General features: G+C 53.1%; 1 protein-coding gene across 2 annotated transcripts; it reads right to left on the bottom strand.

Moving 5' to 3' along the window:
• Positions 1–1,743: 1,743 nt before the first annotated feature.
• On the bottom strand, positions 1,744–21,963 carry WSCD2 (WSC domain containing 2). 2 transcript variants are annotated; one of them, XM_054392789.1, is made up of 9 exons: positions 21,582–21,957; positions 18,293–18,304; positions 16,004–16,118; positions 13,238–13,422; positions 12,525–12,646; positions 10,304–10,478; positions 8,738–8,902; positions 6,179–6,379; positions 1,744–2,096 (listed from the first exon to the last, which is right to left on the bottom strand). In XM_054392789.1, the coding sequence occupies exons 1-9, from the start codon at positions 21,955–21,957 to the stop codon at positions 1,744–1,746; spliced, it is 1,704 nt and encodes a 567-aa protein (XP_054248764.1). The 2 variants fall into 2 exon arrangements, with proteins under 2 accessions (XP_054248764.1, XP_054248765.1); XM_054392790.1 differs by lacking the exon at positions 18,293–18,304 and having other exon boundaries at positions 21,582–21,963.
• Between the last annotated feature and the right edge of the window lie 874 nt (positions 21,964–22,837).

Genomic DNA, 22,837 nt, shown 5'->3' with positions numbered 1-22,837 from the left:
GAATAGCAACAAAAACTCTCCTTTAATAGCTGGATTGACCTGAGGATTTGTTCTGACCGAGGTAGGCAGCCCCAGGGCCACCACAAGCAAAGGAGCGTGGGGTCAGCTCAGCTCCTGCTGCTGGGACAGGGCTCACCTGTGCTCCTGGAAAACCTCCAGCCATTTCTCAGGGGCAGAGTTAAAAAGAGGGGCAGCAGCTCCCTAGGAACACATTCACCCACCTCTGTGCAAAGAAATGGGGACCAAGAGCCTCCTCCCCAGCCCTGGCCTCGCTGCTGGCGTCCATCCGCACACACGTTAGAAAAATAGATTTTATTAAAACTCTCCTCTTTTTTTTTTTTTCTTGTTTTTTTTTTTTTTTTCCCTCCTTCCCCTTCATGGAATTTTCTTCCCTCTCCTTGACTCTAGCTCGAGGGGGTGTCTCTAGATTTCAACCATGTGGTTCTACCGAGATCAAGAGTCCAAAGCCAGTCGTGAAACATCTAAACCCTAGAAGAAGGCTGCGTACGAGATATGGCTTCTGCACCTACATCCAAAGAGGACTTGCAGGTTGGGAGGAGGGAAGGGAGCTCTTTTTTTTTGGCAAAGGCAGGACAGGGATGGGCCTGGAGGGTGACACAGGGCAGGGGACACGGCGGGGGACCACATGCAGCTCTGCACAAAGCCAGCCTGGTGAAGGACATCTTCCCGAAGAGCAGGTAGATCCTTTGGTTTCGCTTGCTCAGCAGCAGGCAGGGGGATGCAGGCAGGGTGAGGGTCCCATGGTGGCGACATGGGCAGGATTCAGCTGAGGGACACCAGAAAGCTCAGCCCCAGCATTTGCCTAGGGGTTTGATGTAGCTGAGCTGCAGCATATGGCCCCCCCAAAATGGCTCCTGGTGGAGGGGGGGTGTCTTCTGGCTCATCAGCATTTGAGATGAACTTGTGCGTCCCATAAGCTCTTCAGTCCAGGGTCAACATCCTCCAGTGGAGCAGCACCCACGTGCATGGGGGTGGCTCCCACCCGCAGCCCCCCTTAGTGGGGGTCATGGAAGCCCCCAGAGCACCAGGGCTGGAGCAGCAACATTGACCAGTGCTGTGACTGGGGACATCAGCCTCACCCTAGGGATGCCCCTGCCACTAAGCTTAGAGAAGGTGCCCACAAAGTGCATGGGGGACATACAGCCACCTCAGCTGGAGGCATTGCTCTCCCCAGTGCAGCCTTCCCCTTCTCTATAACCTCCAACAGGGATACCTGGGACCATCACCCCCGTGGTGCCAATGGTGTCCAGTCTCTCCTCCCTTGGGAAGGTTGGTGGGCTGGCCAAAGAATGAAGGGAGCTGGGGATACCCACCCCCGGTAGCTCAGCTCCCATGGCACCAGGGCAGTGTGCCGGTGCCAGGTGGGTGCATCAAGCATGGCATGAACACCACAGCATCCCCCCCAACCAGCCTGAACTGGCACAACTAACCCATTGCATTGCCAAGGAAGGCTACAGGAGAAGGGATGGAGCAGCAGCCCTCTGGTGGGAAGGCACCTGCAGCACCCCCACGCCCGGGTCAGCGTTGGCATCGGCCAAGCAAGCTCAGCAATGGCTGGGACCATTCATTGGTCATGCAGGGAGTTATCAACAGCTAATAGCAGCAGATGGAGAATTGAAAGAAGAACCACCCACTGGGTGGAAGAAGGCAGAGCCCGGCCTGACCAAGCCCTTCCTCACCACGCAGGGTCAAGCCCCCAGGCCCCCCCCCCCCCGGTCACCATCATCTTGGGTAGTAATCGTCTGGCACCCCCGAGAGGTTGCGGAGTTTCAGCGCCGCGTCCACCGTCCTGATGTAGCCGCTGATCATCTTCCTCATCTCGGGGGTGTAAGGGTCGTACTCCAGCTTCCTCAGGCCAGAGCGCTTGAAGTTGCCGTCCTTCTGCCCCTCCACGCACAGCAGCCTGTCCTGGCAGGCGGCGATGCCCAGCAGCCCCACCATGCGCTGCAGCTGGGCGAAGAGGTCCCTCTTCAGGTCCTCGAAGTGAACCACCAGCACCTTCCTGCCGTAGCGCAGCCAGTCCAAGGTGTGAGTGGCCCACCAGGGCGCGTAGTTGGCCACGAACTCCGGCCACTCTGCAAGCACACGGAGCCAGCGCCGTGAGGGGGGGGAAGGGAGCCCTGGGGACCCCCGCTCTAACTAGAGGGAGGAGAGGACGTGGCACTTGGAGCCGTGCTTGAGGTGTGGTGAGGTGTTAGGGAGTAAGTAAGAGGTTGGACTTGATGTCATCTCTGAGGTCTTTCCCAACCTGGGTGATTCTGTTAGCAGGTGTGTGTCCCCCGTCCTGTCCTCCATCTACATCCCCCATCCCACCCCCTCAATGAAGGCTTTCAATTATCCCTCTTGCTAATGGCTCCTCCTCTAAAAGGCAGCTGATCCAAAGGATCATCACAGAACCACCTGGTTGGAAAAGGCCTTAGGATCATGGAGTCCAACCCTAACCTAACAGCTCCTTGTACACAGCTGTTAGGCCATGTCCCTAAGCTCCTTATCTAAATATCTTTAAAACACCTCAGAGATGCTGACTCCACCACTGCCCTGGCTACCCTGTTCCAGTGTCTGGTGACCTTTTGAGCCAAGACATTGTTCCTCCTGTCCAACCCAAACCTCTCCTGGTGCAACTTGAGGCCATTTCCTCTCATCCTATCAACTGTTCTTTGGGAGAAGAGGCCAGCCCCAACCTGACTCCAACCTCCTTTCAGGGAGCTGCAGAGAACTAGAAGGTCTCCCCTCAACCTCCTCTTCTCCAGCCCCGGTTCCTTCAGCTGCTCCTCACCAGCCCTGTTCTCCAGACCCTTCAACCAGCTTTGCTGCCCTCCTGGGGACCTGCTGTCCAGAAATTGCCCTGTCTAATGAAACATCAATAAGAAGCCTCAGCTCTCCCAAGGGTGCTGGGTACATCTATCTGATGGTGCATAGGAGGAGCTCTGGGTACCTGCTTCTCCCTCTCACCCTCCCCCAGACACCAGTTCCTGATTAACAGCTGGGCTGTGGTTAATTCCCTGCAGAACCATTAAGCCCAGGCTCTGTTTCATTATGCAGCTGCAGGACAATTCACCTTCTGTAATCACATCACATAAACCTTTGCTTTGGAACCACTCCAGGGAAAGTATAAAATTAATGTCATGGAACCAACTGGGGGGTTCATGGTGCCCAGGGCCTCTCTGGGCTCCATGGAGGGAAGGAGAAAGAAAATCATCCCCACCCCAGCACCAGCAGCTGTAGACTGGGCAGTGGATTTTATCCAAAATTGCCCCAGAATTGGTTCCTGGAGAACAAAATGGTTTGGAGAGGTGGGGTGTAGGGAGTTGGGAAGGCTGAGGAGGTTCCTAGGAGAACAAAATAGTTTGAAGAGGTGGGGTGTAGGGAGTTGGGAAGGCTGAGGAGGTTCTTGGGAGAGGGAAATGGTTTGGAGATGTAGGTTGCAGGGAGCAGGGAAGGCTGAGGAGATTCCTGGGAGAAAGAAATGGTTTGGAGAAGGGGGATGTAAGGAATAGGGAAGGCTAAGGAGGTTCTTGGGAGAGAGAGAAATAGTTTGGAGACATGGGCTGCAGGGAAGGCTGGGGATGGGACCCCCACCCCCCATCTTAATTACTCACCTCAGTCAGTTCCTTTTTGTCCTCTGGATGATTATTTAATGGAGTGTTAATTGCAAACCTGGCACAAATCAGCTGCCCCCGCTGAGCATTTGCTTCCCACGCTGGTGGGAGGAAGGGTGGGTGATGGTCCTCACAAGGACCCCAAGGCTCCTTGGTTGGGGTCCTCCAAGGGATAAGCCCCAACATGGGATCACTGGAAGGATGATCCCCAGCCCTTCCCTGGTGCCAAACCACATCTCTCATCAATCCTCCTAAGCCCATTCAAGCCCTGGAGTGATGGAAAATCTCCATCTTTCCAGGTAAGCTGTTCCAATGGTTAATTAACCTGACAATTAACTCATCAGCTAATTACACCCTACATCCTCTGGAAAGATTTGGGTGATGTATTTTGGTGTGTGTCCAAATCAGATTGTTCTGGGGTGGAGGGAAGAATCTCCTTTACCCAACCTTCCCCTTGCCTTAGGGATATGAGGTGTGGGATAGACAGGGAGGGGATTTTGGACTGGGAAAGCTGGGTGGGGAGGGAGCCCCTGGTGCTGGAGCTCCAAGGAGGACATCATCCTCCATGCCCCCTCCTGGCTCTACCTGCAGTTGTGCCTTTGGGTGCAGCAGATATGAATAGAGCCTAGCGCATGGCTTGTACCCCACCACAGTGGGCACAATGCCAGCCCCAGGAAGCCCCCAACCCTCTCTCCAGGGCTGATGGCAGGGGTGGTGGCAGTCACCATCCCCTCCCCATGGGCAGGGTGGTGGCAGGGTGGCATTTCTGTGTGCCCAGCTGCTCTGAGACCCCCCCATCCCCAGGCTCAGGCGTAGGGTGGAGGCTCGCTAATTAGAGCAATTTACAAATTGCTGTTGTGGAACTGACTTCATTGGAAAGAGTTAAAATATTTAGCTTGATTGAACATCTGCTACCCTTCACTCAGAGTTTATTTAAGGCCATCTTTTGCTGTTATGTGCCTGGGTTTCCTTATCACCCTGTGCATGTGGTGCTGGGGGCAACCCAGCCCTGCCCTCCCCACTGCCCTGCCCTGTAAAACCAGTGGAGAGGAATGTCCCACTGCTGCCACAGAATCATGGGATTGTTTGGGTTGGAAAAGACCTCTAAGATCATCAAGTCCAACCATAACCCAGCACTGCCAGGTCACCACTAAGCCATGGCCTTCAGCACCACATCTCCATGGCTTTGAAACCCCTGCAGGGATGGAGACTCCACCACTGCCCTGGGCAGCCTGGGTGAGGGCTTGCCAACCCTTTTGGGGAAGAAATTGTTCCTCATGTTCAACCTAAACCACTCCTGTGGCTACCTGAAGCTATTTCCTCTTGTCCTATTCCTTGTTGCTTGGGAGAAGAGACCAACTCCCACCTGGCTCCAACCTCCTTTCAGCAGTTGTAGATAGCCAGAAGGTCTCCCCTCAGCTTTCTTTTCTCAACCCAGTTGCCCCAGCCACCTGTCACCAGCCTTGTTCTCCAGATCCTTCACCAGCTTCAAAGCCCTTCTCTGGACCTGCTTTCGCAGTGTCCTCTTGGAATGAGGGATCCAAAACTGAAGCCAGTATTTGAGATGTGGCCTCACCAGCAAAATAAAGGAGTACAATCCCTGCCCTGGTCCTGCTGGCCACACTGTTGCTAATAGAAAAGAGTTCTCCAAAGTTTGGATCCTTCAGCTCCTGCCCACTCAACCCATCCTCTGCTTATTGGCATCAGGCTGCTCTCAGATTCATATCCCTGGGCACTGCCACCTCCCTGCTGCTGTCCTTGTGAGTCAACACAGCACTGAACAGCTGAGCATCTCTGCCTCTCCAGCTTGTCCCATCCTGTCCAACTCACACAGGAGCCCTTGGCCATGCCAGGTCGTACCAATTGCAAGCCCAAGAAATGTTCACACACACAGAATCAACCAGGTTGGAGGAGGCCTCCAAGATAATCAAGTCCAACCCATCACCCAACCCTATCTAATCAACTAGACCATGGCACTCAGAGCCTCCTCCAGGCTTTCCTTAAACACCTCCAGGGATGCTGGCCCCACCACCTCCCTGGGCAGCCCATCTCAATGGGCAATCTCTCTTTCTGGGAATAACTTCTTTCTAAGATCAAACCTAAACTCCCCCCTGTGCAGCTTGAGACTGTGTCCTCTTGTTCTGTTGCTGATTGCCTGGGAGAAGAGACCAACCCCCAGCTGGCTGCAACCACCCTTCAGTTGTAGACAGCAATGAGGTCTCCCCTGAGCCTCCTCTTCTCCAGGCTAAACAACCCCAGCTCCCTCAGCCTCTCCTGATAGGGCTTGTGCTCCAGACCCCTCACCAGCTCTGTTGCCCTTTTCTGGGCACATTTGAGCAACTCAACATCTTTCTTGAACGGAGGGGCCCGGAACTGGACACAGTCCTTCCACATGGGGATCACAAAGAGGGGCCACAGCCCAGGCTTCCCCAACGGGGCCCAGACTTGAGCTCCGCTTGGCTGGCAGAACATCCTCATAGCTCTGTTTGGCCAGACTGGAGCTTGCCCAGCTGGGTGGCAGGGGAGCAGGGCAGGAGCAGGCGAGGCCAGCAGCCTACCTTTGCCCTTCCAGTGGGCGTGGGAGGCGAAGCCGATGTGTCCTCCGTACTTGCGGTTGAACTCGGCCATCAGGGCCTTGTAGGGGTTTCGGATGAGCAGGATGGCAGAGTCGAAGGATTCGATCTCCTTCTGCCCACTCTCGTGGGTCTTGATGCAAATCGTCCTCCCGCTTCGCCAGTGGTCCCTCTCGCCCTTGAACCCTGCGGGGCAGAGCCGGTCAGGGCTGCTGCTCATCCACACAGCCAAAGCTGAGCAGGGGAAGGGGGAGGGTGGAGGGGATCAGTTGGATGAAAGCAGCTGGGGCTTGAAGTAGACCAAATAACCAAAGCTGAGCTGGGGAAGGGGAAGGATGGAGAGGATCAATCAGATGAAAGCAGTTGGGGCTTGAAGTAGAGCAAATAACCAAAGCTAAGCAGGGGAAGGGGGATGGTGGAAGGGATCAGTTGGATGAAAGCAGCTGGGGCTTGAAGTAGACCAAATAACCAAAGCTGAGCCAGGGAAGGATGGAGGGGATTGACCTGATGTGAGCAGCTGGGGCTTGAAGTAGACCAAATAACCAAAGCTGAGCCAGGGAAGGGGAAGGATGGAGGGGATTGACCTGATGTAAGCAATTGGGGCCTGAAGTAGACCAGAACTATGTCCAGTTCTGGAGCCCCTATTACAAGAGGGATATGGACATGCTGGAACATGTCCAGAGAAGGGCCACCAGGATGATCAAAGGGCTGGAGCACCTCTCCTATGAGGACAGACTGAAAGAGTTTGGGCTGTTCAGTCTGGAGAAGAGAAGGCTCTGAAGTGACCTTCTTGTGGCCTTCCAGTATCTGAAGGGGGCCTACAAGAAAGCTGGGGAGGGACTTTTTAGGATATCAGGTAGTGATAGGACTAGGGGGAATGGAATAAAGCTGGAAGTAGGGAGATTGAAATAGACTTTGTGTCCCTCCCCAGATGGAAATAATTTATTTTCCCAAGTTAAGAGTCAGCTAAAATTCATTTCTGAAAGGGTGGGAAGCAGGCACAGGGGCTGAGCAGGGCTGTCTCCTCCCTAGCCATGCTCAGGTTGTCTCAGCAGCATGGTCTGCAGCAACCTGATGTTGTCTAGCTTGGCTTTTCTCCAGGGCAGAACACACTGGCAGGAGAACTGCACTAAGGTAACTTATGCTTGTCTTGGGTGGTCAAGAATATATTTTTGTAGCTCTGATCTCCTTGGGCAGAGCAGATAAACCCTCCCAATAAATTACAAAGCATAAAAGCTTCAGAGTGGACTCTCAGCCAGTTTGCTGATGATACCAAACCAGGAGTGGCTGACACCCTGATAGGCTGTGCTGCCATCTAGCAAGCCCTGGACAGGCTGGAGAATTGAGTGAGGGGAACCTCATGAAGTTTAGGAAGGGCAAGTGTAGGGTCCTGCCCCTGGACAGGTGAGGGGTGACCTGCTGGAAAGCAGCTCTGCAGAGAAGGACCTGGGAGTGCTGGTAGACAACGATTTGCCCTTGAGCCAGCAATGTGCCCTCCTGTCCAAGAAGGCCAATGCTCTCCTGGGATGCATGAAGAATTGTGTGGTCAGCAGGTCAAGGGAGGTTCTCCTCCCCCTCTGCTCTGTCCTACTGAGGCCCACGTCTAGCTCCCCAGTTACTGAAGAGAGTACAGCGGAGGCTATGAAGATGCTGAGGGGCCTGGAGCATCTCTGTGAGGAGCAAAGGCTGAGAGCCCTGGGGCTGTTGAGCCTAGAGAAGAGCAGCCCCAGAGGGGATCTGAGCAATGCTCAGCAAGAGCTAAAGGACCTGTGGGGGGCAAGAGGCTGGGGCCAGACTCTTGTCAGTGGTGCCCAGGGACAGGAGAAGAGGCAGTGGGCACAAACTGGAACCCAGGAGGTTCCATCTGAACAGGAGGAGAAAATTCTTTGTTGTGAGGGTGCTGGAGCCGTGGAGCAGGCTGCCCAGAGAGGTTGTGGAATCTCCTCTGGAGAGATTCCAAACCCACCTGAACATCCTAGGCAAGCTGCTGGGGGTGCCCCTGATTTAGCAGGAAGGTTGGACTGGATGATCTCCAGAGATCCCTTCCAGCTTTTGCCATGCTGGGATTATGAGATTCATGCTCACGGAGCTGCTGATGAGCCCAGTGATGCCATGGAGAGGCTGCATATCATGCAGCACCATCCCCCATGTTCCATGCACCCTCATAGCTGAGCCCAGCATCTCTCCTAACCCAAACACAACCCAAACTACCCAGGCAGGCCACGTTGGTGGATCTGAGCTGAGGTGGGAGCCAAGCTGCAAGGAGCTGTGTGACATCAATTAGAGATGTGTCATTTGCTGTCTGCAGCCAGGCTGTGCAGCATGGGAACTCAATGCTTCATCTCCCAGTTGCCTGGATACCTCAGCCCAGAATAAACACAGAGCCCACACTCAGGTGGGTGAGCAAAACCTCCCAGCCCAAACCATCCCACGGAGCAGCACCAGTGGCACCCAGCTCTGTCCTCCCCCTTCCTGAAAGCCCAAGGGAGAGCACCAAGGCTTTCTCCCAGCTCAGGTGGCACCAGGAATGAACCCTTCTCTCACCTTTGTTGTAGAGAGAGCCATCAAAGTAGTAGCTGCCAGTGTAGAAGCCGGTGGCCAGCTCGATCAGGTGCCGTGCCCACGTGTTGCCAGCGCCGGGGAAGCTGGCCAGGGCCACCAGCTGCTTGGCACGGGTTGGGAGAAACCTCCTGTCCATGCAGCGGTTGTCTGCAGTGAGAAGCACCCAAGGCACATCAGGGCTGCAACATGGGGATGTGTTTTTCCTACAGAGAGATCCCCACTTCCCTACAGCTGCTGGGAAGATGCTGGGACAGGGTGTGAGGAGGTGGCTGCCACAGGCATACTGCTAAAGCACCCCTGGGCAGCCCAAAGGGTCTTGAAGACCTCAAAGTGTCCTGAACACTCCAGAAAGTCCTAAGCACCCCAAAAGAAGTCTTAGGAGGAGGGTAGGAGATGCTCTGCATTGTGCTTAGGGGACAATGAGTTACACAGGTGCAGCTGCCAAGCAACCTCCTGCTTTTTATTTGTGTCACTGAATCCAAGAGTGGTTCCATCATGGCCCCAGCATCCCAAAAGGGATTGTGTTGAGATTGAGCTGATCTGAAGCAAAGCCACCTGAATTTGGCTTCTCCTTTGCTCCATTCAGCCCCTTCCTCTCCCAGTAACAGTTTTCTCCCTTGGCTTGTGCTTTAAAAGCCATGGAGAGGTGGTGCTGAGGGACATGGCGTGGTGGTGACCTGGCAGTGGTGGATTAATGGTTGGACTCGATGGACTTGATCTTAGAGGTCTCTTCCCACTGAAACAATTCTAGGATTCTATGATCCCCCTCCCTGAAAGTGTTCAAGGCCAGGTTGGATGAGGCATTGAGCATCCTGCTTGAGTGGAAAGTGTCCCTGCCCATGGCAAGGAGGTTGGAACTAGATGATCTTTAAGGTCCCTTCCAACCCAAACCATTCTAGGATTCTATCATCTTCGAGGTCTCTTCCAAACAAAATGATTCCATGATTCCTTGTTCCCATCAGTCCCACCATTGAGACCTTCAGGGTGGTGATGGACAGAACCCCTCTTTGCACAGACTTTTGAGGACTTTCTGCCTGGTCACAGGGGTTTTTTTCCCCCATTTTTCTCCTGGAAGCCTGTCCTTTCCATCTGGCAAAGCCCCAGCAGGTTCACCAGCTGGCTGCAGGCTCTGGTTTGGCAGTACTGCTGGGGACAAGGAGGGATGCTGCTGGAGGCAGATGGCCAACTGCTGTCTCCTGCAGCTGTGCCAGGCAGCAATTAAAACTGTTTGTTCAGGAGGGGCTTGGTTTCCCAGGAAATTAAAATAAATGGGAATTTTTCATGAAGGATGCTGTAAGAAGCTCACTGGGATGCTCCCAGTGCCCAGGAGCAGGTAGGGAAGTGGGTGCTGGCATGACACTGGAATGTCCCAGGAGGGGTTCAGGAAACATGTGGCCATGGCACTTTGGGCCATGGTGGTATTAGGTTGATGTTTGGACTCAACGATCTCAGAGGGCTCTTCCAACCCAAACCATTCCATGATTCTATGATTCCTGCCCACTCCCCCCCTGCCCTGCAGCAGGTAGGGTGAGCCTGGTGCCAGCTCACCTTGCACTTGGGTCTGGTAGACCAGGAGGTACTCGGCGGTGCCACAGCTCTCGAACTCCTCACCAGCACATTTCTGGGCACAGAGCTGCTCGTCCTCACGCTCATGCAGGGTGAAGAGTGTGGTGGGGAAACCACAGAAGCAGGAGGTCCCAGCCAGGGCTGACAATGGGTACTCCTGCGGGGATGAGTAGAGAGTGGGCAGCTGGTGGCACCTTCCCCATGGCAAACCCTTCCTCTGCTCCCTGCACCTGTCCTCACCACCCATGGGACATGGATTAATGGCCAGGGTGGTCTTAGGTTGAAGGCTGGGCTCAACCTTAAAGGTCTCTTCCAACCAAAACCAATCTGTGATTCTATGACCCCACTGTGGAGCACAGGACAGTTGGCAGCATCCTTTGAGCAGGCTGATGGAACCTTCTCAGCACAGAGAAAAGCCACAATTAGAGCGTGTTTTTGCCCCTCTCTTCATTCCCCCCCAGAATGAACTAATGAGGGTTGATCATTGAGCTCTGGAAGTCTTCAAGGACAGGTTGGATGGGGCTCTGAGCAACCTGATCTACTGGGAGGTGCCCCTGAAGGGCTGCTGGAACTAGATGATCTTGAAGGTCCCTTCCAAGCCAAACCATTCTATGATTCTTGATGGTCAGATTCAATGATCTTAGAATCATAGAATTGTTTTGGCTGGACAAGACTTCTATAACCCCAGCTGGATTTAGCATCATTCTAGCTGGTTTCAGCATTCTTCAGGTTGGATTCAGCATCCCTCAAGCTGGCTGCACAAGCAGCTCATTGCAGACACTCAAAACCACCCAAGCCCTGACCTTCCCATGGCACAGCTGATGCACCAGTGCCCCCAGTAGAGCTTTGCTACCCACACTGAGGTTACTAGGAGCTATCAGACAGCCCTAGGCAGCCTCATTGGAGTTTCCAAACCTGGAGTTACGAGGCTCATTTGGTGGCTGACAGGTGATTTACAACCAGGAGCTGGGTTAATCAAGGGGCTCTGGTTATTTACACCTCCCACATCCAAGCTCTCCCAGCAGTGATTGGAAAGTGGAGCCTAGGATAGAGCAGCTGCTTGTATTTTGTTGGTGTGACAGTTCCTCACCATCCTCTGCTAGAGGAATCATAAAGGACTGTCCCTACCTGCAAGTCTTTCTCTTCCCCTGCCTGATAATTTACCTAATTTTAACTACTAAATACAAATTGCTCTGCAGCATCCCTGGACCACAGCAGGACCCTGCAATGCTCCTGCCCAAACCCCTTTTGGGTGTCTGCTGCTTGATGAGGTGGGGCCAAGCCACGAGGAGTGAGCAGAGCAGGCACTGGGTGCTGTCCTTTGGAGACATGTGGTCCAGACCACAAACATATCAATGTGATCCTTTGTCACTAGGAGACAGATAATTATGACACTAAATCAGATTAAAAATTTACCCAGGGTGACCTTGTCTGATGATGATTTAGATGATTAATCTCCCTGCACCAGGGAAGGTCAGGGGTTGACCTTCTGGAAAGCAGCTCTGCAGAGAAGGACCTGGAAGTGCTGGTGGACAAGGTCACCATGAGTGAACCAAGAAGGCCAACGGTCTCCTGGGGTGTGTGAAGAAGAGTGTGGTCAAGGGACGTTCTCCTCCCACTCTGTTTTGCCTTACTGAGGCCACATCTGAAGTATTTGGTCCAGTTCTGGGTCCCCAGTTCCAGGGAGACAGGGAACTGCTGGAGAGAGTCCAGTGGGGGCTACAGAGATGCTGAGGATCCTGGAGCATCTCTGTGAAGAGGAAAGGCTGAGAGCTCTGGTGCTGTTGGGCCTGGAGAAGAGCAGCCCCAGAGGGGACCTGATCAATGCTCAGCAAGAGCTAAAGGACTCATGGGAGGCAAGAGGCTGGGGCCAGACTCTTGTCAGTGGTGCCCAGTGATGGGATAAGGGGCAAAGGGCACAAACTGGGACCCAGGAGGTTCCATCTGAACAGGAGGAGAAGCTTCTTTGGTATGAGAGTGCCAGAGCCTTGGAGCAAGCTGCCCAGAGAGTTTGTGGAGTTTCTTCTGGAGAGATTCCAAACCCACCTGCACATCCTGGGCAAGCTGCTGTGGGTGCCCCTGATTTAGCAGGAAGGTTGGACTGGATGATCTCCAGAGCTCCCTTCCGACTGCTATTATGCTGGGATTAATGAGATTCTGCAGTTAAGCTTTCCACCTGCACCCCTGTGGCTCCCCCTGGTACCTTCTCAGTGCAGAAGTCCACACACTTGTCCACTGACATGTTCAGCATGACCTGGCTGACGGGCAGGGCGATGGAGATGTTGTCTGGCCGGTGGAAGCACCCCCGGAATACTGCACTGCCATCTGCAAGGGAGAGAGACCACAGCACTGAGAGCCATGCTGGTCCAGCCCTGAGGAGCAGGGGCTGCACCCTTCAAACAGTGTCACACTCCCAAACACTCCAGGCTCAAGAGCAAGAAGCTCTGCACGCCCCAGCAGATCCATCTCACACTACTACTCTCCAGCCACCCATTGGCACAGCAGCTGCTTTGCCCCAGCTCTTGTCACCCTCTCACCCTGAAAGGTCTAATCCCAGGTCCTAACCCACCCAGGTACTGTCAGCCCCTCCCCAGGGTGGTCATTCAACCAGGTACCTGGTGGTGGGAGCGCTGAACCCTACCACCCTCCTTCCCATTGCCCAGCGACAAGGAAAGCAAAGCAGCAGACATTAGTAGAGCACTGTCTCAGGCTGCCCAGAGAGAAGGATCCCTGGAACCATTTCAGGTCAGGCTGTGGGGCTGTGGGCAACCTGCTGTAGTTATACAGATGTCCCTGCTGACCTCAGCAGGGCTGGACCGGATGACCTTGCAAGGTCCCTTTGCACCCAAACCAATCCGTGACGCATTCTAGGGCTTGGGGGCCGAGCTGTGGGCCCCAGGGGTGCCACCAGCTTACACCTCCTGGCCGACTCCTGGGCGAGCTCCAGGCGGTAGATGGAGAGGCGGTTGACCCCCCCGCAGGTGTTGGTCCTCTCGCCCTTGCAGAGCATGTTGCACTCGACCTCGCTGGCGTTGGGCGCCTGCACCTTGTGCCCGCAGTAGCACTCGGCGCCGAACTCCAGCCCCGCGTAGAGGTAGCCCCTGGGGAGAGGGGGAGGAGGAGGAGGCGTCAGAGCAGCCCCGGGCAGCCACCCAGCTCTGGGGGGGTTGGCAGGAGCATTCCCGCAGCAGCCAGATCATTTCCAGCACGGGAAGCAGCATCCCAAGGATGCACTGTTGAAATGCCATTCCATCCTACCCTATCCCGTCCTATCCTGTCCTATCCCATTCCTTTCTATTCTGTTCTATTTCTTTCCATTCTATTCCATTGCATTCCATCCTGTCTTATTCCATTCCATTCTATTCCATTCCATTTTATTCCATTCCATTCCATTCCATCCTATTTTATTCCATTCCATCCTATCTTATTCCATTCCATTCCATTCTGTCTTATTCCATTCCATTCTATTCCATTCCATTCCATCCTATCTTATTCCATTCCATTCTATTCCATTCCATCCTATCTTATTCCATTCCATTCCATTCTGTCTTATTCCATTCCATTCCATTCTGTCTTATTCCATTCCATTCTATTCCATTCCATTCCATCCTATCTTATTCCATTCCATTCTATTCCATTCCATTCCATCCTATCTTATTCCATTCCATTCTATTCCATTCCATCCTATCTTATTCCATTCCATTCTATTCCATCCCATTCCATTCCATCCTGTCTTATTCCATTCCATTCTATTCCATTCCATTCCATCCTGTCTTATTCCATTCCATTCTATTCCATTCCATTCCATCCTGTCTTATTCCATTCCATTCCATTCTATTCTATTCCATTCCATCCTATCTTATTCCATTCCATTCTATTCCATTCCATTCCATCCTGTCTTATTCCATTCTATTCCATTCCATTCCATCCTATCTTATTCCATTCCATTCTATTCCATTCCATCCTATCTTATTCCATTCCATTCTATTCCATCCCATTCCATTCCATCCTGTCTTATTCCATTCCATTCTATTCCATTCCATTCCATCCTGTCTTATTCCATTCCATTCTATTCCATTCCATTCCATCCTGTCTTATTCCATTCCATTCTATTCCATTCCATTCCATCCTGTCTTATTCCATTCCATTCCATTCTATTCTATTCCATTCCATCCTATCTTATTCCATTCCATTCTATTCCATTCCATTCCATCCTGTCTTATTCCATTCTATTCCATTCCATTCCATCCTATCTTATTCCATTCCATTCTATTCCATTCCATCCTATCTTATTCCATTCCATTCTATTCCATCCCATTCCATTCCATCCTGTCTTATTCCATTCCATTCTATTCCATTCCATTCCATCCTGTCTTATTCCATTCCATTCTATTCCATTCCATTCTGTCTTATTCCATTCCATTCTATTCCATTCCATTCCATCCTGTCTTATTCCATTCCATTCCATTCTATTCTATTCCATTCCATCCTATCTTATTCCATTCCATTCTATTCCATTCCATTCCATCCTGTCTTATTCCATTCTATTCCATTCCATTCCATCCTGTCTTATTCCATTCTATTCCATTCCATCCTATCTTATTCCATTCCATTCCATTCTATTCCATTCCATTCAATCCTATCTTATTCCATTCCATTCCATCCCATTCCATTCCATCCCATCCTATCTTATTCCATTCCCTTCTATTCTGTCCTATTCTGTCCCACTCCATCCTATCCTTTCATTCCACCCTAAACCATTCCATTCTCTCTTATTCTATTCCACCCTATCCACCTCCAGGCATGGGGCCTCCACCACCTCCCTGGGCAACCTGTTCCAGTGTCTCACCACCCTCATGGGAAAGAACTTTTTCCTAACATCTGATCTGAATCTACCCACTTCTAGTTTTGCTCCATTCCCCCCAGTCCTATCACTGACACCCTAAAAAGTCCCTCCCCAGCTTTCTTGTAGGCCTCTTTCAGATACTGGAAGGCCACAGTGAGGTCTCCTTGGAGCCTTCTGCTCTCCAGACTGAACAACTACAATTCTCTCAGTCTGCTTCCATAGGAGAGGTGCTCCAGGGTTGGACTGGATAATCTCGAAGGTCTCTTCCAACCAAAGATATTCTGGGATTCTGTGAATCAGATTCTCATGCCCCAGATGTGGATGAAGCCCATCACACACCCCTCCCCACCTCCCCCCCACCCTTCTGCCCTCCTGCAAGGCCTTCTTCCAACCGGGGTATCAGAAATTTAATTGAAAGACACCAGAAAACAAAGAAAAAAATCCAAATGAGACAAATCAAGAGAAAGAGGACAGGGGGAGGAGAGAGGGAGAGGAGGGAGGAGAGAGGGAGAGGAGGGAGGAGAGAGGGAGAGGAGGGAGGAGAGAGGGAGAGGAGGGAGGAGAGAGGGAGAGGAGGGAGGAGAGAGGGAGAGGAGGGAGGAGAGAGGGAGAGGAGGAAAATAGAGAGGGAGAGGAGGAAAATAGAGCGGGAGAGAAGGACAGAGAGCGGGAGAGAAGGACAGAGAGCGGGAGAGAAGGACAGAGAGCGGGAGAGAAGGTGGGAGGAAGGGGAGAGGAGCAGCCAGAGGCAGGAGATGTGTCAGCAGAGCAGGGCCGTGGGTGTGCGGGGAGGGAAGGCTGGCTGGCTGGAGCCGCGGTGCCGGTCGCCTGCCTACCGCTCGGCACAGTTGTCCTGGCAACGGAAGACCGTCATCTTCTTGTAGTCGAAGAAGGAGACGCCGCGCAGCGTCCGCTGGCGGGTGTTGTCCACGTAGCAGCCGATGTACCTTGCTGGCAGGAGGGAAGAGAAAAGGGGGTTAAAACCAGCTGGGCTGAACCCATCCCTTCCCACGCTCCTGTTGGGATTCTCCCTCCTGCCCCTCCCCCCGCAATAGGGATGCACAGCAAAGCACTGCGGTCGTTTGCTTTGGGAACGCTGCTCTGGATGCAGCACAGCCCTGAAAATCATAGAATTGCTAGGGTTGGAAGGGACCTCAAGGCTCAGCCAGTTCCACCCCCCCTGCCATGGGCAGGGACACCTCACACTACAGCAGGTTGCTCACAGCCACATCCAGCCTGGCTGCAAAAACCTCCAGGGATGAGGCTTCTACCACCTCCCTGGGCAACCTGTGCCAGTGACTCACCCCCCTCATGGTGTAAAACTTCTTCCTAACATCCAATCTGAATCTACCTACTTCTAGTTTTGCTCCATTCCCCCCAGTCCTATCACTACCTAATGTCCTGAAAAGTCCCTGCCCAGCTTTCTTGTAGGACCCTTTCAGAAACTGGAAGGCCACAAAGAAGTCTCCTTGCAGTCTTCTCCTCTCCAGACTGAACAGCCTCAACTCTCTCACCTGTCTCCATAGGAGAAAATGCTGCAGAACAGGTGGGTAAAGCCCAGGGAAACCTACTATGGATAGACAAAGGGTTGTGGATCTGCATCCTTCCATCATCTTCCTTCCCATCAACCTCAAAATTGGGCAAAGCACCTCCAAATGTGGTTAAAAAAAACCCCACATCTTCTTCCCACCAACCTCATAACTGAGCAAAGCAGCCCCAGATATGATCTTAACCCCCATCTCCTTCCACACCAACCACTAACCTGAGAAAAGCAGCCCCAAATAAGATCCTAAAAGATCTGATCTGCTCTCAGAGCATCTTCTGCAGGATGCCAACCCTGTCCTACAGACCCTGGAGCCTGTGTGGTGGCCATTCCCCCTTGTCCTATCTGCATGGCTCAGACCCCACCAGCAATGCAAACCAGCTTCTCCTAGCTAGCCTGGAAGAAGGTGGAGAGGAAAGACTGAAAGAAATGTGCCTGATAGAGCTTTCACCTCCACCACTATGAGTCATAACAAATTGGTCCCAATTACTTGCAGCACAAGATGGCATTTCCATGGCACTGAGCAGGTTTTGGCAGGTCAGCTCAGCTCAGCATGGTGGGGACAGACCTAAGTGGTGTGAGATTACTCCAGAGGTTGGTAGGGAGCTGGTGAGTGATGTGCATCCTCAATCCACTGCTCCTGACATATGAGAGCTGCAACTCATTAAGAAGGCAGCTGGAATAATTAGGGAGATACGAGGAAGTGCAGAGAAGGAGGAGGGAGTGGTGAGGAGATGCTGAGAGGCATGTGGTGGGGTTAGGAAGAGGTTGCTGGAGGGCTCTGAGTGGTGAGAAGATGACCTGCCCAGCATGAAGCCTTCACAGAGCTAAAAGGAATTTCATAAAATCATAGAATGGTTTGGGTTGGAAGGGGTCTTAAAGATGAACTAGTTCCAACCCATGGCAGGGACACCTTCCACTAGCCCAGGCTGCTCAAGACCCCATCCAACCTGGCCTTGAACATCTCCAGGGATGGGGCATCCACAACCTCCCTGGGCAACCTCTTCCAGGGTCTCACCACCCTCACTGGAAAGAATTTCTTCCTAATCTCCAGTCTAAATCTTCCCTCTTCCATCTTAAAGCCATTGCCCCTTGTCACTACAAGCTCTTGTAAAATGTCCCTCCCCAGCTTTCTTGTAGCCCCCTTCAGGTACTGGAAGGCTGCTCTAAGGTCTCCCTGGAGCCTTCTCTTCTCCAGGCTTAACAGCCCCAGCTCTCTCAGCCTGTCCCCGTAGGGGAAGTGCTCCATTTTGAAGCATGTTGGGAACCTGTGGTGTGAACTGACACAGATCCAGCCAGCAAAAAGCATTAAATTCCCCAAAGGTCTCAATCTCCTCACCATCCTGCTGGGGATCTATCAAGAAACTCGTGTGGTGGCACCAACATGCCCTCCAGCTCCCCATGAACTACTGCCCAAGGTTGAGGCTTCTCACAAGACATTAAAGAGGGGAAGAAGGATGCTACCAGACCACTTAGGAGAAGATAATGCAGCAAGGCCTGAGCCCAGCACCCCTTCCCCATCCCTCACAGCCTCGGGGAGGCTCCCGGAGACCCCTCCTTCTGAGGGCACCACAGGAAAAGCCCTTCTCATCTCCTGTCTGCATGAGAAAGCCTCTTGAGCACCATGAGATGTTGTCTGTCCTGCTTCCAAGCCTGCATCGTGCATCTTCCAAGCCTGGGTTGTGCATTAGGGCCATGAGGATGATCAGAAGATTTCAGCTCAACATGAGGAGAAACTTCTGTATGGTGAGGGTGACAGAGCACTGGAACAGGCTGCCCAGGGGGTTGTGGAGTCTCCTTCTCTGGAGACTTTCCAATCCCACCTGGATGTGCAGACTATCCCTGCTCTGGTAAGGGTCTTGGACCTGATGATCTCTGGAGGTCCCTTCCAACCTCTAATATACTGTGAGAGGGCTGGAGCACCTCTCCTGTGAGGACAGACTGAGAGAGTTGGGGCTGTTCAGTCTGGAGAAGAGAAGGCTCCCAGGAGACCTTCTTGTGGCCTTGCAGTATCTGAAGGGGGCTACAAGAAAGCTGGGGAGGGACTTTTTAGGGTGTCAGGGAGTGATAGGACTGGGGGGAATGGAGCAAAACTAGAAGTGGGTAGATTCAGATTGGATGTTAGGAAGAAGTTTTACACCATGAGGGTGGTGAGACACTGGCACAGGTTGCTCAGGGAGGTGGTGGAAGCCTCATCCCTGGAGGTTTTTGCAGCCAGGTGTGATGGTTTGAAGCTGTCTTTTTAATTTTTCCTTGCAAAGTTCAGAACAGAGAAAGTGAAAGAATGTAAATAAGTCACTATTGGGTGTAAGAAAGCAAAACACTGATTGTTCTAAACACTTCCATTGGATAGATAGAAATGTTTAAGAACTATTACCCAAAACAAAGTAGGCATTCTGCACATTCTGCGTTCGGCAGTGGGGGCAGTTGCTGGGCTGTCTGGCTGCTGTTTCTTCTTCTCTTCTGGCTGAAGATAACACACTGACCTTGGCAGCTAAGTTAACAACTTTCTGCTTAACTAACTCTGCTTCTCTGTCCAGGGGGGTCTGGGGGGGAAGCTCCTGGGAGAGAGAGAGGCCCCTTTGGGAGGGTCCCCTTGGGGGGAAGCAAAGGGAGCTTGGTTGTGCTTTTCTGTTGATTGTATATATTTGTGAATGTTGTGAATTTTGTATATTTGTACATATTCATTGCATTTCATTGTAGATTTTAGACTCTGCTTGTAAATACAGCTTTCATTTGCTTCCAGACTGAGCTAGCCTGGTTATTGTCGGTGGGGGGGGAATTTCAGCTCACACCGACACACCAGGCTGGATGTGGCTGTGAGCAACCTGATCTAGTGTGAGGTGTCCCTGCCCATGGCAGGGGGCTTGGAACTGGGTGATCCTTGAGGTCCCTTCCAAACCTGACAATTCTATGATTCTGTGATCTTGCCCAGAGTGACCATGAACACAAAACTGTCATGGGGCTGACACCCAAGAAGGAGCCCTCCCCACCCCCCCCTCCTCCCCCCCCCCCCCCCACGGCACAGGAGAAGCTCAGCTTGAGGGGGGCTAAGCCTGGCTTAGCGTGGTGGCTCCTGTGAAGCCTACAATTTGCCATGGGGTTGGGGGTTCCTGCTTCTCTCTGAACCACACACCTCCTGCTCCATCAAGAGTTGATGTCCCTAGTCCATGATGCTGATGGAATTGCATGTGCCAAACCCCACAGGACAATTTCTGAGCACACAAAGCAGCCTCTGTGGGTACCAGGGCTTTCCATGGACCTGCATCTCCCCACCAGATATTTATAGAATCATAGAATTGATAGGGTTGTAAGGGACCTCAAGGATCATCCAGTTCCAACCCCCCTGCCATGGGCAGGGACATCTCACACTAGATCACAGCCACATCCAGCCTGGCCTTAAGAACCTCCAGGGATGAGGCTTCTACCACCTCCCTGGGCAACCTGTTCCAGTGTCTCACCATCCTCATGGTGAAGAATTTCTTCCTAATTTCACCCACCCTGGGCCTCAGGAGAGAAGAGTTAGCAGCAACAGGCAGAGAAGAGCCCAGCAGCCTCTTAACTCTGCGGCAGTTCTTCACCTCAAGGGTGGCAGAACACTGGCAGAGGTTGCCCAGGGAGGTGGAAGAGGTCCCATCCCTGGAGACATTAAAGGTCAGGCTTGATGGGACTCTGAGCAACGTGCTCTAATTGCAGATGTCTCTGCTGCCTGCAGTGGGGTTGGACTAGATGAGCTTTAAAGGTCTCTTCCAACCCAAACCAGTTGGTGATTCAATGATTCTACGATCTGGACACCTCGCCAGCAGTTTCTAGAGTCACAGAATCATTTAGGTTGGAAAAGACTTTTAAGATCATCAAGTCCAACCACAAACCCAACACTGCCAAGAAACCCTGGCACCTTCCACAGCAACTAAAGGTGTGAGGTGCTCAGTCACCAGGGGACACGAGATGTGTTTGGGTGAGGTTTGCTGGCACTGGGTGCTCCTGGGTGCCAGTGACAGAGGCAATGAGCTGAACGATCAGTGGGATGGAAGAGCCCTGATGGGCAGCTCTCAGCCACCCAAATGCAGGGTGAGAAGGCAGCCTGGTCTGTGTGGAGCTGCCCTGGGGATAAATAGATGCCATTTTAAAAATCAATGAGAGCTGCTACGTCCACTTATCCTTCTTCATTAATAATGGTCCTCCTCAACAAGCCACTGCACAGCCCCGCCGGCAGCCGGGCAGGGAGCTCCTGGCTCGAAAGCCCAAACCCCAGCCCTGCCTGAACACCCCAGAAATCTGGGATTGGTGTTCATTGGAGCCAACAGAGTCACAGAATGATTTTGAGTGCAAAGATCCTGAAGATCAAGTCCACCCATTAGCCCTGCACTGCCAGGTCACCACTAAACCACGTCCCTCAGCACCACATCTACACAGCTCTGAAACTCCTCTACTGATGAGGCTCCACTGCTGCCACAGGCAGCCTGGGCCAGGCCATGACAACCCTTCTGGGGATGAACTTGTTCCTCATGTCTAACCTAAACCCCCTCTGGTGCAACTTGAAGCCATTTCCTCTTTTCCTGTCACTTGTTCCTTGGGAGAAGAGACCAACCCCCACCTGGCCCCAGCCTCCTTTCAGGGAGTTATAGAGAGCCTCCTCAGCCTCCTCTTCTCCAGGCTGAGCAACCCCAGTTTTTGTGCTCCAGTAGCATATGCACATGGTTTATAAACACCTAAACACATAGCTGCTGGTGATGCTCAGAAATGTGCTTCTGGTATGGGTGCAGGACCAAAACCAGCTTGGAGACCACTGCCCTAACCACACAAGGCTTTCCCTGGGAGAGACCAACAGGAGGGACCCACTCCTGGACACACACATCCCCAGCCCTTACCTCTGTCCTCCTCCTTCTCACGGCCACTCCTGCCCCTGCTGGCCCTGCTGTGGGTGCTGCTGTAGTCTCCAGCCTTGCCCCTCTCTGCTGGCTCCTTGGAGGTGCTTTTGAACCAGGGTCCGTGTCGCCGCGTGGCCTCCGGCACCGGCACCGACGCCTTGAACCCACGGCTCAGCTGCATCACCCCCAGGTAGGGCAGCCCCGGTCCCTCGCCAGCCCCGGGCCCACGCTGGCTGCCTGGCACCGTGGGCTCCCCAGAGAAGCCCGAGTGGAGGAAAACCAAGCTTCCAGCTGCCAGGTAGAGAGCCAGCAGCGTGAAGAACCTGACGGGTCTGCGCCGAAAGTACCGCTGGAGCTTTACCAATAGTTTGGCCATAACCTCTTCATCCCTTCCCCGGCAGCCGGGGCCACGCGGGAGCTGCTCTCCTGGCCCCAGGGATGCTCCCAGCAGGGTTTTTAGCCCCTCAGGAGCAGATGGGTGCCCCCAAACTACCACGATGAGGGCGTAGGGTGAGGCTGTACAAAACTATCGTCCGAGCCTGCAAAGTCCCAGAGGGCTGGGGATGGATGTTGAGTCCAGGGGGGGTTTCTCCGGCGCTGGCTGTCACTGCTGTCCCCAGCTTGTTCTCCTCCCCAGCAAAGCCCCCCAGCCGTGGCCCGGAGCCTGGGCTGCTGGAGAGATCATGTTAAGGAGATGGAGGAGAGGTGATTTGAAAGCCGATCAGCTGCTGCAGCTCTCCTCGCTCAGCGGCACCGGCGCTCGCAGGCATCTCGCTAATGGCAACAGCACCGTCCCCCTTCAGGCAAAGAATGAAAAGTCCCTGGATGCCTCTCAGGTCCTGAAGTGCTGACTGAGACCCTTTGTCTGACTGAGTTCCATTCATCTCACTCCCAGGGTAAGAAGCCTCCACCTGCAAGCCAAAGAGAAAAGCACACTCAGGGAAGCATCCCGGGATGTAGGGAGGGAGGCAGTCCCCATCCCATCGTGGGGTGAGGAAGGATGACCAGAGCCTGGTCACCCTCTCCTCCTTGTCCCCACCAGCACAAGGGTGTGGGATGAGTGGAATGTGTGGGTGCAGTGAGAATGATGCTGGGTCTGGGGACAGGGATGTGGAGGTGAGTCCCCACGCCAGAGCCCACAGGTCTCTGCTTTGTGTAGGAGCTACAGGGTGGCTCTGGGACACGTGGAAGGTTCCTAATTTCACCCACAAGAGGATGAGCCATGCAGACACACGTGCACAGACTCATGCACAAGC

This window comes from Indicator indicator, chromosome 26, assembly GCF_027791375.1.
Source record: "Indicator indicator isolate 239-I01 chromosome 26, UM_Iind_1.1, whole genome shotgun sequence".
NCBI classification, from domain to species: Eukaryota; Metazoa; Chordata; class Aves; order Piciformes; family Indicatoridae; genus Indicator; species Indicator indicator.
The sequence above is the reverse complement of the archived record's forward strand: the minus strand, read 5'-3'. Positions and strand labels throughout refer to the sequence as shown.

Coding starts and splice junctions, on each gene's coding strand:
- WSCD2 (XM_054392789.1), bottom strand. CDS start 21,957: ATGGCCAAACTATTGGTAAAGCTCCAGCGGTACTTTCGGCGCAGACCC. Junction 10,479..12,524: donor TGGACTTCTGCACTGAGAAG/GTACCAGGGGGA, acceptor TCATCCCCGCAG/GAGTACCCATTGTCAGCCCT. Junction 2,097..6,178: donor CGCCCACTGGAAGGGCAAAG/GTAGGCTGCTGG, acceptor GTGTGCTTGCAG/AGTGGCCGGAGTTCGTGGCC.